This window comes from Neolamprologus multifasciatus, chromosome 22, assembly GCF_963576455.1.
Source record: "Neolamprologus multifasciatus chromosome 22, fNeoMul1.2, whole genome shotgun sequence".
NCBI lineage: Eukaryota > Metazoa > Chordata > Actinopteri > Cichliformes > Cichlidae > Neolamprologus > Neolamprologus multifasciatus.
The window spans coordinates 21,414,806-21,433,146 of record NC_140459.1 but is presented as its reverse complement, the minus strand read 5'-3'; the positions used below and the strand labels follow the sequence as shown (position 1 = coordinate 21,433,146).

At 40.4% G+C, this 18,341-nt stretch overlaps 2 protein-coding genes across 4 annotated transcripts in view; one reads left to right on the top strand and one right to left on the bottom strand.

Annotated features, from left to right (window-relative positions):
• The first annotated feature begins 634 nt into the window (after window positions 1-634).
• Window positions 635-11,321, top strand: oxnad1 (oxidoreductase NAD-binding domain containing 1). Of its 2 annotated transcripts, none has more exons than XM_085148239.1 (8): window positions 635-779; window positions 1,054-1,166; window positions 3,149-3,215; window positions 3,334-3,437; window positions 7,628-7,769; window positions 9,177-9,422; window positions 9,523-9,631; window positions 9,823-11,321. In XM_085148239.1, the coding sequence occupies exons 1-8, from the start codon at window positions 774-776 to the stop codon at window positions 9,978-9,980; spliced, it is 945 nt and encodes a 314-aa protein (XP_085004365.1). In that variant the 5' UTR covers window positions 635-773; the 3' UTR covers window positions 9,981-11,321. The 2 variants fall into 2 exon arrangements, with proteins under 2 accessions (XP_085004365.1, XP_085004364.1); XM_085148238.1 differs by having other exon boundaries at window positions 637-779; window positions 3,146-3,215.
• rftn1a (raftlin, lipid raft linker 1a) overlaps window positions 10,603-18,341 on the bottom strand; it is a 26,041-nt gene continuing 18,302 nt past the window's right edge. For both annotated transcript variants that reach the window (XM_085148230.1, XM_085148231.1), the window contains exons 5-10: window positions 16,191-16,914; window positions 15,903-16,106; window positions 14,853-14,962; window positions 14,586-14,689; window positions 14,086-14,161; window positions 10,603-13,768 (exon numbers count right to left, since the gene is read on the bottom strand). In XM_085148230.1, the coding sequence (XP_085004356.1) occupies window positions 13,325-13,768; window positions 14,086-14,161; window positions 14,586-14,689; window positions 14,853-14,962; window positions 15,903-16,106; window positions 16,191-16,914 (1,662 nt within the window). In that variant the 3' untranslated portion in view covers window positions 10,603-13,324. The remainder of the gene's footprint in view (window positions 13,769-14,085; window positions 14,162-14,585; window positions 14,690-14,852; window positions 14,963-15,902; window positions 16,107-16,190; window positions 16,915-18,341) is intronic.

Here is an 18,341-nt window from a genome sequence, read left to right as displayed (position 1 = left end):
TTATTTTTTCAGCTTATTATATTGTCCTTAGTTTAAGTTAATAAAGCCACTTTTTAGTTTGTGCTTCTAATTTCTGAGTCCTGCATTTAGGTCCAATTCTTGCCTGTTCCACAGCCAGCCTTGACACTACCACAATTTCACCCTCTGGTGTTGTAGTGTTCACTGTTATATGGCCACAAGATGGAGCCAAAATTATTTCTATATTGCCTGTTATCCATGCATTAATAAGTAAAATTCAACAGAGCAGCCATGTGACAAAAAACTAAAGTGGAGATTGCCCTCATTAATATGGCATTTTGTTAATTTTTGAATTAAATTATAAAAAAAAAACCCCCAATTTTTTTAAGGATTCTATCCATTAAAAATGGGCTATATACACTGTGAGACTGTCTAATACACTATGGCACCTATAACAGAGAAGGCAAAAATCTCCAGCACAGCTCAACGCTAAACATTAAACTTTGGTGAATAAGTTACTATTAAAATAATGAGACCGTAGCACAAGTGACATCTGATGGATTTACGTTGTGTTTGTGTTTTTTTTTTTCTGAGGGAGTACAATTGCTTTTGAACTAAGAATGTGGGTTCTGGTCAGGCGCTGGATGCTATTTGCCAACAGGGGGCGTTACTAGAACGGAAGAAGTCGCCAGCCGCAGTAAAACGACGACGAAGAAGTCACCTGTCGTGTCACGTCGTCATAAGACCACCAAGGTTATTCCGAAGGTACAGGAGACAATTATGAAGAGCGTTTGACAGAAGTAAAGTCCTCTCTTATGCCGGTAAGAAGAAAAATATGATTAGTTTGTGTCAAGTAATAAAATGTAACCGGCATTTACTCGGTAGCTAGCTTCAACTAGCCGGCTAACCTCATGATGGAGGCGGTCACACCAAACTCCATTAAAAATAGTCTGATTTTAATGGTGTATACTGATTGGGAAAAAAAACAAAAGTGGATGTATAAAATACTCATATGTAATGCTAAGCATAAGGTACAGACTCCGGCTTTGAAAGCTAACTCCAGGTGTTTTCTGCTCTAATCTGACATGAACCCAGGTCGTGATGAGGGTCTCCTGTTTACTGTCCGCCACTGCTCGAAGCTTCAGTCTGTCGTGTCCTGCAGCCGGTCTGCTCTGCTGTAGGCTGCTGGGGCCCGGCTCTGCCGTGAGGTGAGTTTCCTGAGGGGGCGAAGTAGATTCTGACAACGAGAGAAGTGTATGTTTTTGAGTGGAACCCCATCTCCCCTGTTCTTGTATTACGAGCAACAGAAAATCAGAGCCCATATAGTCTGATTTAAACTATCCACAGGCCTAAATGAAACGAGGAAGAATGCCAGATTATGGCTTCTGTTCTTATTTTTGTCTTCATCTCTTCTTCAAGATCTTGGAGACTACCTCCAGCATTGCTGTTATTTTTAGATCACCACCTATAAGGGGTAATCCTTACATCAGCCTTGAAATTTATTCTTATATCGCTTCCTATATATTTCTGTTGCGTCCCATTATGATCATTGTGCTGTGATTTCACTGTGGCTTTTAAACATTTGCAGAGAGCAAACATCATCATCATTTGGTACCAACTGTCCTGACTTCAATGTGTAGGATCATTGGAGGCGGTGAGTTGGGTCTCTAGCTACAAACGAATAGTTTTCATTTATGTCCATGTGGGAAATAGGAACAGGAATTAATTTCGAGGCTGATACTGTCAACTTGGTTGTCCACTTTGCCAAAGTGGACATCAGGTTTAACGATCACCGTTTTGACATACTGGTGGAGATCCGCATCCTTTTTAGAGCCAAAGAGCACAAGCAAGGGTGCATAATGGAACTTCTAGGAAGTGATTTATATATTTAATGGTCACATTCCTGGAACTTTTCAGGGACACTTTGAGAAATATCCATGTGCCCAATAATGACCGTTCCTTAAATCTCGATTTTTGAATAAACTGAAAAAACTCAATAAGAATTATATTTTGGCCCCTAGTAAACACAAAAGAGCTTTAGTGACATTAAATATAAAATGTTCCCACAGCTGTGATGGCACTCAGGAGAATGGTTGCTGTGATTTTCTGTGTTACAGGTGCATAACACAGAGTGTACCGAGTGAGACGTGCATAAGGTCCAGACTGATCTCGAGTCTCTGCTTGGATTAAATTATGGGAATAATTAGTAAAGATCCTGCTGTTGTGCTAAATGTGTAAATGCATGCAGCTCTCTGGTTACATGTTTCAGTCTGTGGCTTTTCTCAGCATTTGTGAAATGTTTCTGGGTGTAACCCTGATGAAACAATCATTCATTAACTAATGAAAAATCAAACAGAAGAAGAAAATATGCAGTTTGTTTACCCAACACAAAAAAATTATATACAAATGTATCAGTAATGCATCCATGTAAACATGTGGAGTAGGCCAAACACTGTAACCTGCAAATAAAATTGAAGCAAAAAATTATATCATTTTATAATGAAAAGATTATGTGTCTTATTCTGTATTAGCAGGGTGTAGTAATACACACTAATGATCCTGCTGCTTTAAGTAACCCTATAAATCTCCATGCTTTTAATAAACTCACAAGAAAGTCCGCAGTTAGCAACAAGCACTACTTCAGCTGCTGTTTTGTTAAACCCAGGCTGCATTCATTACTGGTGACTCTCATTAAGTAGTCTGTGTGCACATCATGGTAGCAGGCAGCGGGTCTGTTGCAAACCGCTGGGAGATGAAGTAGGGGGCACCATAATTCATTTTAGTGTTTATATTGCTTCTAATTGTCTGACGGTGCCTAATGTACTTCTTCTTGAATTTAAATAAGTTCTTATGATTGTTATGATCGATGATCATTAGCCTGTTTTGGAGCCCCCTCCAGCACTTGGTGCCCTGTGCACACCACAGTGTGCGAGGTGCTGTGAATAAGCTGCGAAGAGTTAGTGAGAAACCATGTTTTTGTTTTAGGGTTTTTTGTATTTTTAATGTTGATGAACTGGATCCTTAACTTGATGGTTCCCTGTTGACAGTCAGGGCAAACTCCACTTGCTGCCTTTTTTTTTTCTTTTTTTTTCTTGTGTGTGTGTCACATGTGGCTGCGTTCTTGCTCTTCACTGCACGACACAGTATTTTTCATACGAGACGAGTGACCAGACTGTTTCCTTTTCAGTAGAAGAAATATGTCCTCCGAAAGGCAAATGGACCACCTAGAGAGGACCTCGAACAACTACAGACAAAATGTAAGTCTACAGTGTGTAGCTGAGGAATTTGATCTTGATGTCTGTTAACTGTCCCACACTATTATTAACCCACCACTGAACTCTTCTCTGTGTCTCTCTAACTGGGTTTTTGACTTAGACTCTGCATCCAGCACAAGTATGTGGAATTATAAACGAGTCAGAGACGGTAAAAAGACTGAGAATAGCCGTGCATCCGAACTTCACCTTCAAAGCAGGCCAGTGGTGAGTAGACTCTCATTAAGTTTTAAATAAGAGAAGGTACAACTGAAATCAGCATTTTCCAGGTCAAACTATACACAGTACCAGGGTCGACTGCAGTTTTCTGAAACTTATGTCTGTGAGAGTACTCATATGACAGCTTCAGTCAGTAGTAGAAGATCCCAGAGTGGGATACACTCTAGGAATGCATCAAACACAACTTATAGACAGTTATAGACTGTATTTGAACAGTATTACCAATACGGATCATTCTGTCATATTTATTGGCATGCCAGTATTAAAACTTTTTTTTTTAATATACAATGCTTGGGGTGATTTAGAAATGGTGGCATGACAAAGTTTGTCCGACTGAACATCTCCTACCCAAGTAATTACTACTATCCTATTAACACAGGTTGGCACATTCATAGTAAAAGTCAAGTCAGAGTTCATTCCTATATGCTATATATATTTCAGTCACTAAATCACCATTCACTATACACTGAAAATCAAATAAAATGAGTAGATAAGAGTATTTGCATTAGGGCTGGGTATCGTCACTGATTTCTAGAACCAATTCAATTCCGATTCACAAGGTCCCGAATTGATTCGATTTGAATCGGGGAAATTTTGCCTCAGACAGTCAGAAATATTATAATTCAGATCATGCTTCAGTACATTTCCATATTCGTATACCTATAAAAAGAAAGCTGACACTTGCGAGACTTTACCAAAGGTGTGAGCATCACAGCAGATGCCTTTGTGTCAAAGTAACTGAGGATAAAACACAGAAAAACATGAAGGTTTTCCTGGCCAGGGATTTTATAAAAATATTCTGCAGTTGATCAAAAATGAAAGAAAACCATTAATCAACATATGAACATTACCTGATGCTACTGAAGTGAAGCAGAGCAAAGTTACAGATGTTTTATTAGAGACACGGCTAAGCGTTTTGCAATTTTGCATAATTTTAAAAAGTTTAAATTTGTTCAGTAGCTTACTGAACAGCAGAAATTAGGTTTTCTTTTCGGAAGTAACTTAAAGGAAAAAAACAGCGCCCAACAGCGCTGTAAACAACGGTAGACTTGTGCGCAAGCGAATAATGAAGAAAACAGATTTTTAGACAGGAAACTGTTCTTGAAGTATAATGAGAGAGAGCTGTGCATGAAGTGTGGTTTTTATCGTGGTGGAAGCAAAACAGCAAAAGTCAGAGGAAATTCTTGACGATGTTTATGTGAAGCGAAGTTTGGATCTTCTTTTGCTGCTGGTTCAGTCAATATTGTTTGGAGAGAGATCAAACTAACAGCTTTAGAATCAGCGCAAAAAAAAGGACGTAAACACAAAGCAGGGACCCGCCGAAACATCAGAATCAGCGAACTGTCGGCTTTCAGCCCCGACCGTGTCCGTGCCGTCGGGTGAGAAAGGCGACATCTCACTGCTTCTGATCCGTTGGGTCCGCGCTTTGTGTTTACGTCTTTGTGCAGAATCCGTGTTCCTGCTCTCATTTACTGTTTTAGCTGTTTGGTGGTTGTTGAAATTTTGTGAGGTTTAACCTGAGATTCTGGCATTTCGGGCAAAATAAATTTACATTAAAAAATCGATTCAGGATTTTAATGAATCAATATCATGCTTTCCAAGCTAGAATCAATTTTAATCGATAAATCAATAATCAAAACCCACCACTAGTTTGCATACTCTGCTCTGCTCAACTAGACTTGAAGGCAAACAAGAACAAATATGTTTTTAAAAGTGGTTTAAAATGACTGAGAGACTGGGGATCTCTTATGTAAAAAGGTTGCAGAGTATATATCACAGCTGAGTGATCTCAGAAGTTCAGTGTTGGTCAGTGTCAATTTTTAACATTTGAATAATTCAGAGTCAAATGGTTCTATTCGCACACTGTGCTACAACTTGGAAATGTTTAAGAGTTAGCATGGGATAAGAGTCCCTGAGGCTTTCTTTGCTTTATTTGTCTTGACAAAACCTAAAACCTCAGTTAGAGATGGCAGGTATCACAACAGTAACTATAAGCTTTCTTTGTTAAGCCAGGCTTTCTGCTTCATTGTCTGTGATATGACTCTTCTTCCACACAAATGAGCCCTGATAGTGTGTCCTACTCCAATCAGAGGTGATGATACAGATAAAATGGTGTTTAGAAATCTACAAAGAACATAAAAAAATACCAGTAAATTGTAAATAAAGGAGTGTAATGCTGCAGAAAATCATTAATCTGGTCATTTAGCACACCGAGCAGAAAAATAAACATTTTAATTTAAGGTAAATTGCACGTTAAAGCTCTGCAACATTAAACTGGATACATTTACAGATGTATCCATCTTTAATACAGATTAAAGTTTACTGTCCCATAGTCTAATAAAGGAGACCTGGGAATCGCTTTGTTTTATGGCCGGCTCAAAGAGAAATTAGATTTATTGATTCAGCTGGTATTCTTGTTGTGTTTTCTGTGCCTTAATAGCTGCATTTCCAACAATATAAAAGAGATTAGTCATCAGATTAGAAACAAGTATAAAAACATTTAAACATTTTCTGCATCACCAGCTCAATACATAAATACATAAAGGTTATGTGTTCAGCATAAGTTACCGCAGTGATTTAGCCAGATAGAGACCCATTTTTCTGATACAGAAAACTCTGAGTTCAACATGGCTTACGAGAGCCTGGTAATGTGGGCAGAGATTTGGCTTTCAGTTGTAAACTGTAGTGCTGTAAAAGAAAAATGTGTCCATTAACACACAAAGGCCTGTTCTCTTTCTAAAGACTTTGGGGAAAAACTGAATTAAAAATAGTGGATACACTCCCATCTTCTTTGATTTCTAGCTGCAAAAGACAATAAATTACATAGCATGTATTCATAAAGTAATTACAAGTATATTTGGTTTACTACTAAAATTTAAGCTAATAGTTTTTCTGTTTTCTTCTTGGTGCCATTAGAAACCCAATACAGTGATAGCACTTAGGTCTTCCTTCATCAGTCATTGTCATGTAGTGCCTATAATCACCACATGGGGGCAGGGTTGTGTCAGATTCATCTTTTCCAAGCACTTCTTACAGAACTTCCAGTAAATTTCAGCTGTAGTCCTCATATTGGTCAATACCATCAACCGGAGGAAGGATCGAAGCCTCTTAATCATTTAAAGCCTTGAGTCAGATGAGAATGACCGAAAATAGACACATGGGGAAGCGTTTATCGTCCTTGATGTTGCTCGTATACTGGCAGCTTTTTGACCGATGCATAACATGAGAAAATGTTTAAGCTAACGTCAAGAGACTCTTCCAACAGCAGGTTGGGAACTTCTTCAATGAGCCAGAGCTTTTTTTTTAATTCTGTTTTGTTCTCAGTCCTGGTCTGTCAGTCAGTGTTGCCATTGTTAATTAGTGTAGCTTGCACATGCAGTATGTACACGAGCCCATACTGTTGGTGGGCGGTGGTGAGAAATAAAACTGGCAGCCAGTTGCCCTGCGGCGGCTGATAATGAATGTAAATAGATGGAAATTCTCGACTTGCAATGTTTTTTAAGAAAAAAGGGACTGTTTAGTTGTTCATCTCCAGGTGGGAGAGGAGGAAGAGAAGGAGGAGGTGGATGGAACATATGTACATGATTTCACAGCGGATCCATATTTATGATGCCTCTGAGGGTCTCTCTGGTGTAACAGTAGGTCATTGTGTTGGTGGAACATTAGCCCAACTGTTTAGCACTTCATTTTTCCCACTGTGACTACTCTATTGTTCCTACTGATTGACAGATGTGACTATGTGTAAGAAAGAGATGCTTCACTTTGAATAAACTGATCAGCTTTACATCTGGTTCTGTTTTGTTGTCCCTGGTTTCCAAAAGAGGATTTCTGCTGCGTCGATGCACATGGAAACACTCTACAAGCATTTAGACTTTGGCCCCGTTTTTGTTTTTGTTGTTTTATTAACTGTTAGCGAGTAGGCATGTACCAATTTGTGCTACAGTCACCATTCCTGGCCCTTATGATGGCTAGACCCGATCAATTTCCCAAAGTTTGTCTAATATATTACTCTTCTACGCTGGCTAAATGTTCAAAGACATCTTTATATTGTTCCCAAAAATAATAAGTGACAATAAAATCAGTGAAACAATCTATGGATCAAGTTCAAACACCTGCTAATGTAATTAATCAATAAACTGAATGATTAAATGCTGTGTTTTGCTGTTGTGTGTCTGCAGGGTGGATTTCTTTATCCCTGATGTGGAGAAGGTTGGAGGCTTCTCCATGTGCTCCAGCCCAGGTCTGCTGCAGAGGGAGGGAGTTGTTGAACTGGCTGTCAAATATGCCAAACACCCACCAGCCCACTGGGTCCACACTACAGTGAGTACAATAATCACGTCCTTTATGGTATCCAGAGCTCTGGTTTTGTATGAAAAGCAAGAGAACTGAAAGAAATATTATAAAACAGCAGAGGTTCAAAAATCATGAGGCTAAGACCAATAATGGATAAGGTGTTACAGCATTACAATCCACATTACGACATAATCACACAAGTGTTGAATGGAACAAGATAAATGAGCTGATATTTTTAGAATTGTTTGACGTGTGTGTGTGTTTGCACACACCCTATTATCTGCGAACAACCATTAATTGAGCTCTCTTGTATCTTTCCTTTCGTGTCATTTATTTATTATAATGGTGGATTTCATTTTAAACATGGCTCAAAATGTCACACAGTGAGGTCAGCAAACATGAGTCAGAAATTCAGACTTTAGACCGCTCTAAATGCTCCGTGTCAAACAGTTTTTTTGCTCCCAACTCATGGCTCTTAATGATGTCATCAAGAGCAGATGGAGATAATTTTGTCATCTTAAATAAACACCTCTGACTGTATGTATAGGAGGGTGCCCTTAAACAGAATAGAATAGAGTAGCCTTTTATTGTTATTGTACATGTATAACAAAATTGTCGGTGATCTGCACCAACTCTGGTGGAATAAAATATAAATGATAGACCGCAGGAATAAATGACAAGGGTGACAATTACTTTTTTAAAACAGGACCAGATAGGTATGGTATTTTTCCCTTTTAATATATGAAATCAAATACTAGAGCAAATATATCACAACACTGTGTGTGTGTGTGTGTGTGTGTGTGTGTGTGTGTGTGTGTGTGTGGATAACAAATGCATCATTTTTAAACTCCACTGGTGTCGGTAGTTGTATGAATATTAACAGTGTTTTCTTCCAGCTCTGTCTCTCCCTTTCTGTAGTCTACATGTTTGTTTGCAGCTTCTTTGTTTGATGATGGGCTCAAAAAATAGCTTTGAGCTACTATGCTGTGTGTAAATAGGAACGAGCGATGTGTGTTTGAGTGTAATGAGACGTACATCTATCAGCTCTGAGATCACTTTATGATCCTTTTGTTTGATATTGTGTTACAGGGATAGTGTAGGGACCATCACAGCAGATTACGCCTGCATGCATTATCATGTGGGCGAGTGGTCATGTGTGCTAAAGCAGATAAAGGCACATTTAGTGCTCTCCTCGACTTCAAAAGGCCTTTTGTAACTTGTAATATCGGCTGCACTCGTGCAGCAGCAAAATCGATTTGTAGTGCGTATGATCTAAAATTGGCTTTTTACACTTGTTGAGGCTGGTTTTAGATGCAGTTTGTTGTCTCTGAAAATGTTTATTTCAGCTGCTTATCAGGGATGGATGCGAGTTAGCTGGCTTTGCAGTTTGTTTCAAACTCCTTCCACTCCTCAGTCTCTCCCTCTTCCTCTCAGTGTACAGTGGGCTCCAGAGTGGCCATGCGTGTCGGCGGGGAATTCTTCTTTGACCCATCGCCATCTGAACCCTCTGTGGATTTGCTGCTGGTGGCTGGAGGTGTAGGGATCAATCCCTTGTATTCAATTATGCTGCACACAGCAGATCTGCTGCGTCTCAATCGAGCTTCAGGTGGCCGGGATTACAACATAGGCTCCGCCCACCTCTGTTACAGTGCCAGGAACACCCAAGAGCTGCTGTTCAAGGTATGTGTGTAAAATCTATGAGAAGGTTTTGAGTTTTTTTTTTTTTATTATTTTAATAAACTTTTATAAATGTTCAACATCCTACCTTCTGTGTTCCCAGAGTTCTATCATTGAGGTGTGCCAAGAGTTTCCTGACAAGTTCTCCTGTGACTTCCATGTCACGCAGCAGAGCACAGACGTCGACCTGCAACTCCTGCCGTTTGTCAACCGTAAATACTGCATATTCGCTTTTCTTTGTTTGGATGAGATGATTGAGTAACTGTCACATTCAACCACAGCCTGTCTTGGTTGATTTATCTGTGTCATCATAGGCTAAGTCTCCATGTAGGCGACTGAGATGGGATAGGTGCCGCAGCACCGCATCTTAATTAATTGATTTGCTTCCTTTGTGTCTCATCAGACGGGAGAATCACAGAGGAGGTGTTGCGGAAACACGTGGACCCACAAAAAACTCTGTGTTACTTGTGTGGACCCCCGCCGATGATTGAATCAATTTCAAAAACCCTCATGGACCTCAGCCTCCCCAAAGATAGGATCCTCTTCGAGAAGTGGTGGTAGGGGCCCTCCTACAGCTCCCAGAAACCAATTCCTGCCTTTTGTTGTCATCAGTGGGGAAGGTGTACATCTGGGAGAATGGAAAGCAAGTGAAATGTCCCAGTGATCTGGATTTCAGTATGAATGCTTGTGTAGATGAGGAAACTCATCCTCTGATCCCTGCCACGGCAACCCGCCCACGCCTCAGCTAGCAGCTGACACACAAAGACAATAGAGATTATTTATATTTCCTATAGTATAAACCAGCAAGATGAGGGAAATTCCAGTGTGCTGTGCATGTGTGCATCTTCAGATCTGTTCACATTTGCAGACACTTCTGCTGCAATGTCAAATCAGGTTTTCAGCGAAAAACTGCGTTAACAAGGGGACCAAGAACCAATGTAGAGGAGAGACTAAAGAAATAACAAAAATGAAGACCGCTTTAAAAATCAGCATGTTTGAAGGGTTTTAATTGTGAAACAGAACTCTTCCTTTGGGAAATAAGCTTTTGGTGTTTTTGAAAAGATCGATCTGTTAAATTTAAAATTAGATTACAAAGTTGGACTGTATGAGTGTGAGGGGATATGTGGCTAACTGAAAAATACTCCAATACAAAACAGTTTGTAAAATAGTGACTTTTTTTCCACAGTTTCTGCACTGATGAAACGAGTGCTAGGTAAAGTGTAACCAGAGAGATTTGGAAGTGATAGCAGATGGACTTATTGGGTGCTTAAGTTATTTAAAGGAAATGGAGGGATATTTGAAGGGATATTTTACGCTGTACATTAGCGTTTTAATGACTCTTTTAACGCAGTACCTCACCTATTTGATAAAATGTAACTTAGAAGTATTACGGTGTTTATATTCAGTGTACTGACACTTTTTATTTAAAGAGCTGCAGGTTTTAGAGTTGCATCAAAGCATTTGTTTTTCACATATTACTCCTCAGCTTTACACCACTGATCGTATTTTTAGATTCAAAACTTCACAGGCTCCCACACATTGGCCAGTATCCCCCCCCGCTTTACTCACTTACACTGTTACCACATGCATGCGCAGCGCCCATCCCCTATACAGCCTCTTCTTCAGCCACAGGCATTCACATACCCATAAACGGTTTCTCATCACAGGGTAGAGTAAATATCCCATGGTGCCATGTAATGGAACCTCCAGGTGGTCTGCAATTGGCTCGGATCACTGAACATCCCTCAGAGATGGTTGCAAGCTTCCTGTTGTCATCTCTCAGTGGGGGGTTGTGCCGTTAAGACTCAATTTTGAGTTGTTTGTGCATTTCTTCCTCATGAGGACAGCTGTTTATGATTTTAAAGGAAATAAAGAAAATTGAGTCAAGTCCGCCTGCAAAGACTTTATTGACTCTTTTTTTTTTTTTTTTAATATGAAGACCTACATGTTACACTACTTATACACAACACAGGTGGTCCAGGAAATGAGTCGTAAATATCTGATTTTTAAATTACACATTTTCTACGGTCAAGTTTACCCAAATTACAAAAAAGTGTCAATTAATCAACAGCCTCTAGTAGTTTCTAGCCGTGTAGACAGTTGATTTGTTTAACACAGGCTTTGTTATCTTTTCCTCTGACAAATTGCAACCAACACCTTATTACAATAATAAAAACAAAACTCAAGACTTCAGTGCACTTCAAATCCCGACCCTTGCTATTTATCTGAGATTCATACTGATAATGTTGCAGGACAAAAGTTTATAAACCCTTAAAGTTTTTTCTATATTTCTGCATAAATTAGATCCAAACTGTTACCGGATTTTAACAAAAGTCCTAACTACTGATTAAATTTAAAAAAAATAAAAGATGCTTACTTATTAACTTCATTTAGTTATTGAGGAAAATGATCCATGATTGTATGTCTGTGTGGCAAAGGTAGGTGAAATCTGAACCTAAGAATTTCCAGTTTTAATCAGCTAAAACTTGACTGTGTGTGTGCTCTCTGTTTTTATTTATAGAACTATCAAAGTCTATTCTTTATAACTCACATTTAGGGAAGTGAATAATTACCCTTTGTCGCCGTACGTGCAAAGGAAGGAAGGAATTTCTAAGGATTTCAGAATAACAATTGTTTACGCTTACCACCCTGAAAAAGGATGCAAACCCACCCACTAGTGTTGCCCTCCCCAGGAGTGGCTGACAAAGAGAAAGGAGTACGATAACCCCAAAGAAACCCAGGCTAACTGCTTGGATAATGTTTGTAAGTCTATCATCAGGAGAACACTGAACAATAACGGTGAGCTGCAGAGGAGTGTAAGGAGAAAAGCGCTGCTCTCCAAGAACACTGGTGCAGCTTACTAAAGATCACATGCACAAGTGAGATTTGTAGCTCAATGAGACTAAAAGAAATTGTCTTTTTGAAAGCACCCCGTTGAAAGATAAGAACCTCGTCTCATAAGTGTAACCTAGTGTTTCTTAGACTTATCGTTTGAAGCTTTTTTTGTGGCATCTAGGCCATAATGGCTTACCAGTGGCCCAGTCATACCAGTAAATGGTCACTTTCCTCAATAGAGTGTCACATAATATCTAACCTTTATTTAACTGTGTTTTTCTACTTTTCACATTAGACAAATTTGATGACATATTAGATCATGTTGTTACAGAAATATGAAAAAAAAAAAACTTTTTCCTGCACCTGTGAGAATTTAAGCCATCTGATAATTATATATGTGTTATTATTATTCATTCTAAACAAATCCTTTAAAATAGGGTAGATTATTAACAATCGTGACCGAGATACGTGAGCAAAAACACACATTTAAGCGCTCACAAACTGGAATCAAAACAACGTATCAAATGATTTAAATACCATCAACATCACTGAGCTGCATCCTTGTTACTCTTCAACCGTCATATAAGTGAACACAAACAGATCGATTTAGGCTGTAATGCAGTACTACGCACTTGTTTTTCCTCTTAAATTATACTTTTTTTCATACATATAAAAATACAGTGAGCCCATTGAAATCAAAACTCACAGTCCTATTACAAGAATGTAGTAAAATACAACAGTGTGAAAGAATAATACTTAAGGCTTGGACTGGAGGCTAACTCTAGGTTGTACAGTCTCATTTCATATAAAGACACATAGCAGCACCAACCCGAAGCAGAAGACTGCACAACACTTTTCCCATTTACAGGAGCTACGACCTCAAAAGGCATTGTGTTAATGCCCTAAACAGAGCAGATAGAAGCGTTAGCAACAGAACGCAATATGAATACAGTGGTTATTTCTGGGCTTGTTCACAAAGAACTAAAAAATGCAAATCAACAAAAAGTTGAAAAGCTTTTTTATAGACTAACCAGCTTTTGGTGCCCTTTGCCCGCTTTGTGCCGAATATGTCAACAAACACCAGAAAAGAGCTGTTGTCTGATCCGCTCTTCCACCCTCGCTGCCTCCTTGGGTCCTGCATTGGCTTCCTGATAGAAATCTGTCCATCTTACTGACTTCTCCTGCTTGGGCAGTGGGATCTTGTCAATGTCAGTTTCGTCTTCCTGGTCTTCAAGAGAAGCCCTGCTCTTCGACAGGAACAAGAAGTCCTTTTGATGTGGTGCATCCTCTTCCCCTTTATCCCCACCTTGCTGCAGGACTGCTCTTTTGCTCTTTCCGCTGTCCCTGCTCTTCCCTCCTCCTCCCGCCTCCTCTTCCTCCTCCTCCTCCTCTTTTGAGTTTCTTCTTAACCTGTCCATCTCTGTCTCTATCAAAGGGGACCTGGTTTCTCTCTCTTCTAGCAATTCTCCAGTAGCACTTTTCTTTGCCTTGCTGCGACCCCTGAGGTTCAGCATCTGAAATCAAATACATGCGTTTGAGACAGTTTTGTGCTTTGTGTCATGTCTTCTTCTTTCTATCTCTCCAGACACCTGACAAACTACAACAAAGCCTCTTTTATTGATGCCTTCTTCCTGTACAGTTTGAGGCCAACTATTTGCCTATTATTAGACTTTTCCGGAGTGGATTTATATATTCGCTGTACATCCCATATTTAGAAACATGACTTTTTAATGGCACCTTCTGTGACATAAAGTCACGTGCCCTAAAGGCACAACAGAAGAAGAGTGACAGGTTTGTTGCGAAGATTGAAGAAGAAGAAAGGGAGACAAACCTTGAAGTCTTTTCTCTTGCGCTGCAAAACGGGTCTCTGAAGAAAAAGAATTTGCTTTGTCGACAAACTCCCGTCACTGCACAAAGACAGAGAGCTGCACTTTTACTACTGTTAACCCGCTACGCTGTAATGCGAGAAGCGTGCACGCCACTGTATTTACTGAAATCCCGTTTCTGCATGCTGCGGTTTGTAAAAGTGACAGGTTACAAGACAACAGCAGTTCAATGACAGCGTTACTGCTCGCGAGCCCTGGCTGATTTCAAAAGCGGTTTCATGTTGTGATGAGCATGTGATCAAGATTTGTCAGATCTTGGACCATCTGCCCTGCATATCTAAGCCACGCTGTCAATCCTAATCCTAAAAACAATGAGGCAGGCAACATCTTAGGAGAAAGAATCAGTCTACAAAGCGTAGTCCTTGCTGAGTTTAGGTGATACGATTCAGAGCACGTACTGACTCAGTGGATCTGGTAGGACAGTTTTGTGTTTTTTCTTGGGTACCTGTTTGTCTTGACAATGGGTGTGGGTAGCACGCACATCAGTCTCCATCCATATGGAGCTAAAGACTGAAGCAGTGGGATGTAGTCTGTCTTCACCATAACACCCTGGACAGAGGAAAGAGTGCTAATGGCTCACATATAAAGAATGCAGTCATACATATATGCATGCAAAATGCAAGCAGGTAGGTAATGGCACAAGCTTAAAGCCAAAATGGTTGCTCAAGAGAACACATTTTATCTAGAGCTTTAAAAGCCTGAAAAACCTCACGTCAACAACTGTCCACTGCTCAACTACGATAGCATCATAAGAAGTGTTTGCAGTTTCCTCAGCAGAGGTCTGGAGGATGAACACGCTATCCACAGATGAAACCCCATTAGCTGGAGAGAAAAAGGGGACAAATTGGAGACAAGAGTTAGATAAACACAAATGGATAAATGGGATTCAAAGAGGAACTAAAAACTAAATCTCTATTCTCCAATCTCTCATTTTTCATCCCCTGTTCCACTCGACTTAAGCCTGCTTATTCCATGGGTGGCTGAACAGTGACTTATGGCATAAGCCGTGGACTTTCTGCACATAACACCATGCATATCATCCATTACTCAACAGTGAAGCATGGATCTACAGCCTGAGCAGCGCCCCCCCACCCCCCCACCCCCACAACATTGATTTTTGAGGCTTTGATGCTTTTTTATTTTGGTAGATTTTGGTTTTACTGCTAGCAACACTGCTTCTTGGTTCAGTTTCAAAGTTTGCATTCTGGGTTTTTTTGTTTTTTGCATTATACAGACACGACAGAACATGGGAAAAAATGGAATAAGAAACATCCTGTTGTTTTGTGTCTGCTTCTTGTCGAAATTAGTCTCCTTGTAACTTTAAAAAGGAGGCTAGCGAATCATGATTGTGTTTGCAGATTACTGTACTGCCCCCAAGAGGCCAAAAACATATGTTTAGGTTTAGGTGTCTGATTACTTACTGAGGTTGTGTATTAAAGGTTAAAAAAAATGCAGTGTCATAGATGTAGTGGGTGAGGAGTTTGTGCTATCGTATTGGTTATGTTAAAGCTGGGTGCTTTCCACACCATGAATCTATTCAAGCATATAGTATGAAAGGATTCATTTAGATTAATTACTGAATTGGATAAAAATGAGCCAAATGACTCCATACTTTCAGTTTTGAAACTAAAATCAAACAAGTGAAAACTATCAATTAAAGACATGAAAGGAGTGGAAGTACAACCTTGGTCTGTCAACTTTTATTTTACGTGTGACAGTACATGGAAAAATGGTGTTGCATTGCTATGGTTACAGGACTTACCGTTATCATCTCCGAGATGGAAAAACCCATCAATGAGGTGTGCTCCGCTGTCGAAATGCTGGGTCAAGTGGTCGAGCCAGTGTGCATCAACTCCTGTGATTAGCCCTGCCTCCTTTTGCACTTGCAGTGGCACCCTGAGTGAGTAGAACCTCATAGAGCTGTTCAGCTCTTCTGTGTGGTTGTACAGTGCAAAGAGCTGCATTCCTACAGGACATGCAAACAGGTAAAATTCACAAACGCAGAAACAACCCAACTAGTAAACAAGCAAACAGGATCCTGCGTACTTACTGGCCTGCGCCAGTGGCGAGGTTGCCCCCTTGTCTTCTTCGGAACTCTTTAGCCTGATGTGGTTGTTGTTGTGAGTCGTCACTGTGCTCTGCCCACGTGCACGAGCAGACTTTCCTTCACTGTTACGATCCAGCTCTGGAGAGCTGAGCCAGCTGTCTGAGCTTGAACCACGTCTCTCTCTCTGGTCTGGAAGGCTAAAACGTTTTTCTGTGCATCCACTCAAGTTTCCTTTAGCTCCTGGAAAACCACGCTCCTGCGGCCTTGTTGAACTTACTGTTTCTGGAAGGGTCGGACTTAGCCCGTTCCCCTGGGTCTCTGCAGAGCTTTGAACTGTGTCTAAACCAGGTTTGACGTGATTTTGAGGTTCATTCGTTGACTCTTTGAAGCTGATCTGTGAGGTAAGAACTTGTTCACTAGACTCTCCTGGGGCGGGGCTAAAGTCTGGTTCTCTTGGGCCCAAAGTGCTGTGCTCCTGTGGATTACATTTAAACTCACAATGATCTAACTCAGAGGAGCACCGATCAGTTTCAGCACCATTTTGACGAGGTTCTGTAGGATCCGTTGGGCTGGTGTTGGCACTGAAGGGGTGTCGATGTATGGGAGAAGGGCTTGAATGTAAGGACGACAGCTCGTCGGGATCCCAATTTCCTAAGAAGCAAGGTCCTCCCCCCGGCTGCTGGAGAAAGCCCACAAACATCACACCTTGCTCTGCTACATCCTGGATCTGCAACGGCAATATTTGCACACCCATACGCTCTATTATAACAAATCTGAGCGATGCATACATATAAAGGATGTCTTTCACCGCACCACAAATAAATTTGCAGTCTTTTTTTTTTACTATAGGCAAACAAAGCCTCATTTACACACAAACAAAGGCTGACATACGCAGACTAAATATTCTGCAAAATAACAACCTACCTAATCATCTGCAAAGATCAAATATTCAAATGACAAAAGGACCTCATTATCTCAACGCACCCGTGTGTGTACGTGTGTGTACATGTGTGACAGAGTTTGTGTGTGCGTCTGTGTATGTGTGCGCATGCTGCTCCCTCCCACGGAGCTCTGGTGGTTAATTGTCAGCTGATATTTGGGCTGACAGTTTTAGACAGACTCGACAGGAGAGAAATCAGATTGCAAACTAACACTGAACAATAATGAGACACATCTTCCCCTATTACCCGCTACTTTTGACACTTCACTCGTCCATACATGCATATCACATTTTTAAAAACACTCGCTATTACCAACACACGCGCACAGTTTACACACAGATTTATCTGATGAGTATGTCCAGAGGCAGACAGAGAGGGGGTACGCTAGTGGGGCGAGAAAAAAAAAGTATAAAATTTCAAAACTGAACACACACACACACACATATATTCCATCAGTCTGCCTGCTCGATGCAGCTCCTGGGTTCTTATCTCGAACTCTCTCTGGCAGCTTGTGATCTGATTGGTTATTCATGTCACGCTGCCGAAGCCTATCATATTATACTCAGTGATGTGCATTTCCATCCAATCAGGTTTTCCTTTGTGCTCTCTGGGTGTTCAAATGCCAATCTATTCAATAGTGCACATTTTCATTTCCCAATGTAGAACTGTTGGAGAATTCATGAGCAGAGAGACTAAAAGTGAGTTTAACAGCTGATAAATGCCAACCATGAAGCTCTGTGTTGGCATGCTATCTTTGGGGCTTACTTCTTTCTGTAGTTTACAATGACACTCTCTTCGTTATGTTCCTTCTCCTTTGGTTTCCTTGTTACGGGTTTAGCAAACAGTGTAATTGGAAACTAGTCAAAATCCAGTGTCTTTTGCTGATTTCTTCTCTTCCATCTTTTTTTTTAAACTCCCTCTTGGGTCCTATGTATGACATCTGGGCTTGGGTTTTTGTTCAGCTCCTGTCACAACGCATTGTTAAAATCTCTTCAGCCAGGTGAATTTGCAAGATTTTAAAATGGAAAAGCCCCATTTGAAATGAAGACGATCTGCATGCTAGTACCAAAGGCAGAGCTACCATATGGCACAGACAGGCAATTATAGGCAGTTGCCTGTGGCCATATGAGCAGGGTAATATTTCCTTTACCGTCACAGTCGTGCTGTTCCAACGTGAAACACACACACACACACAGAAACAGTGCAACAGGTA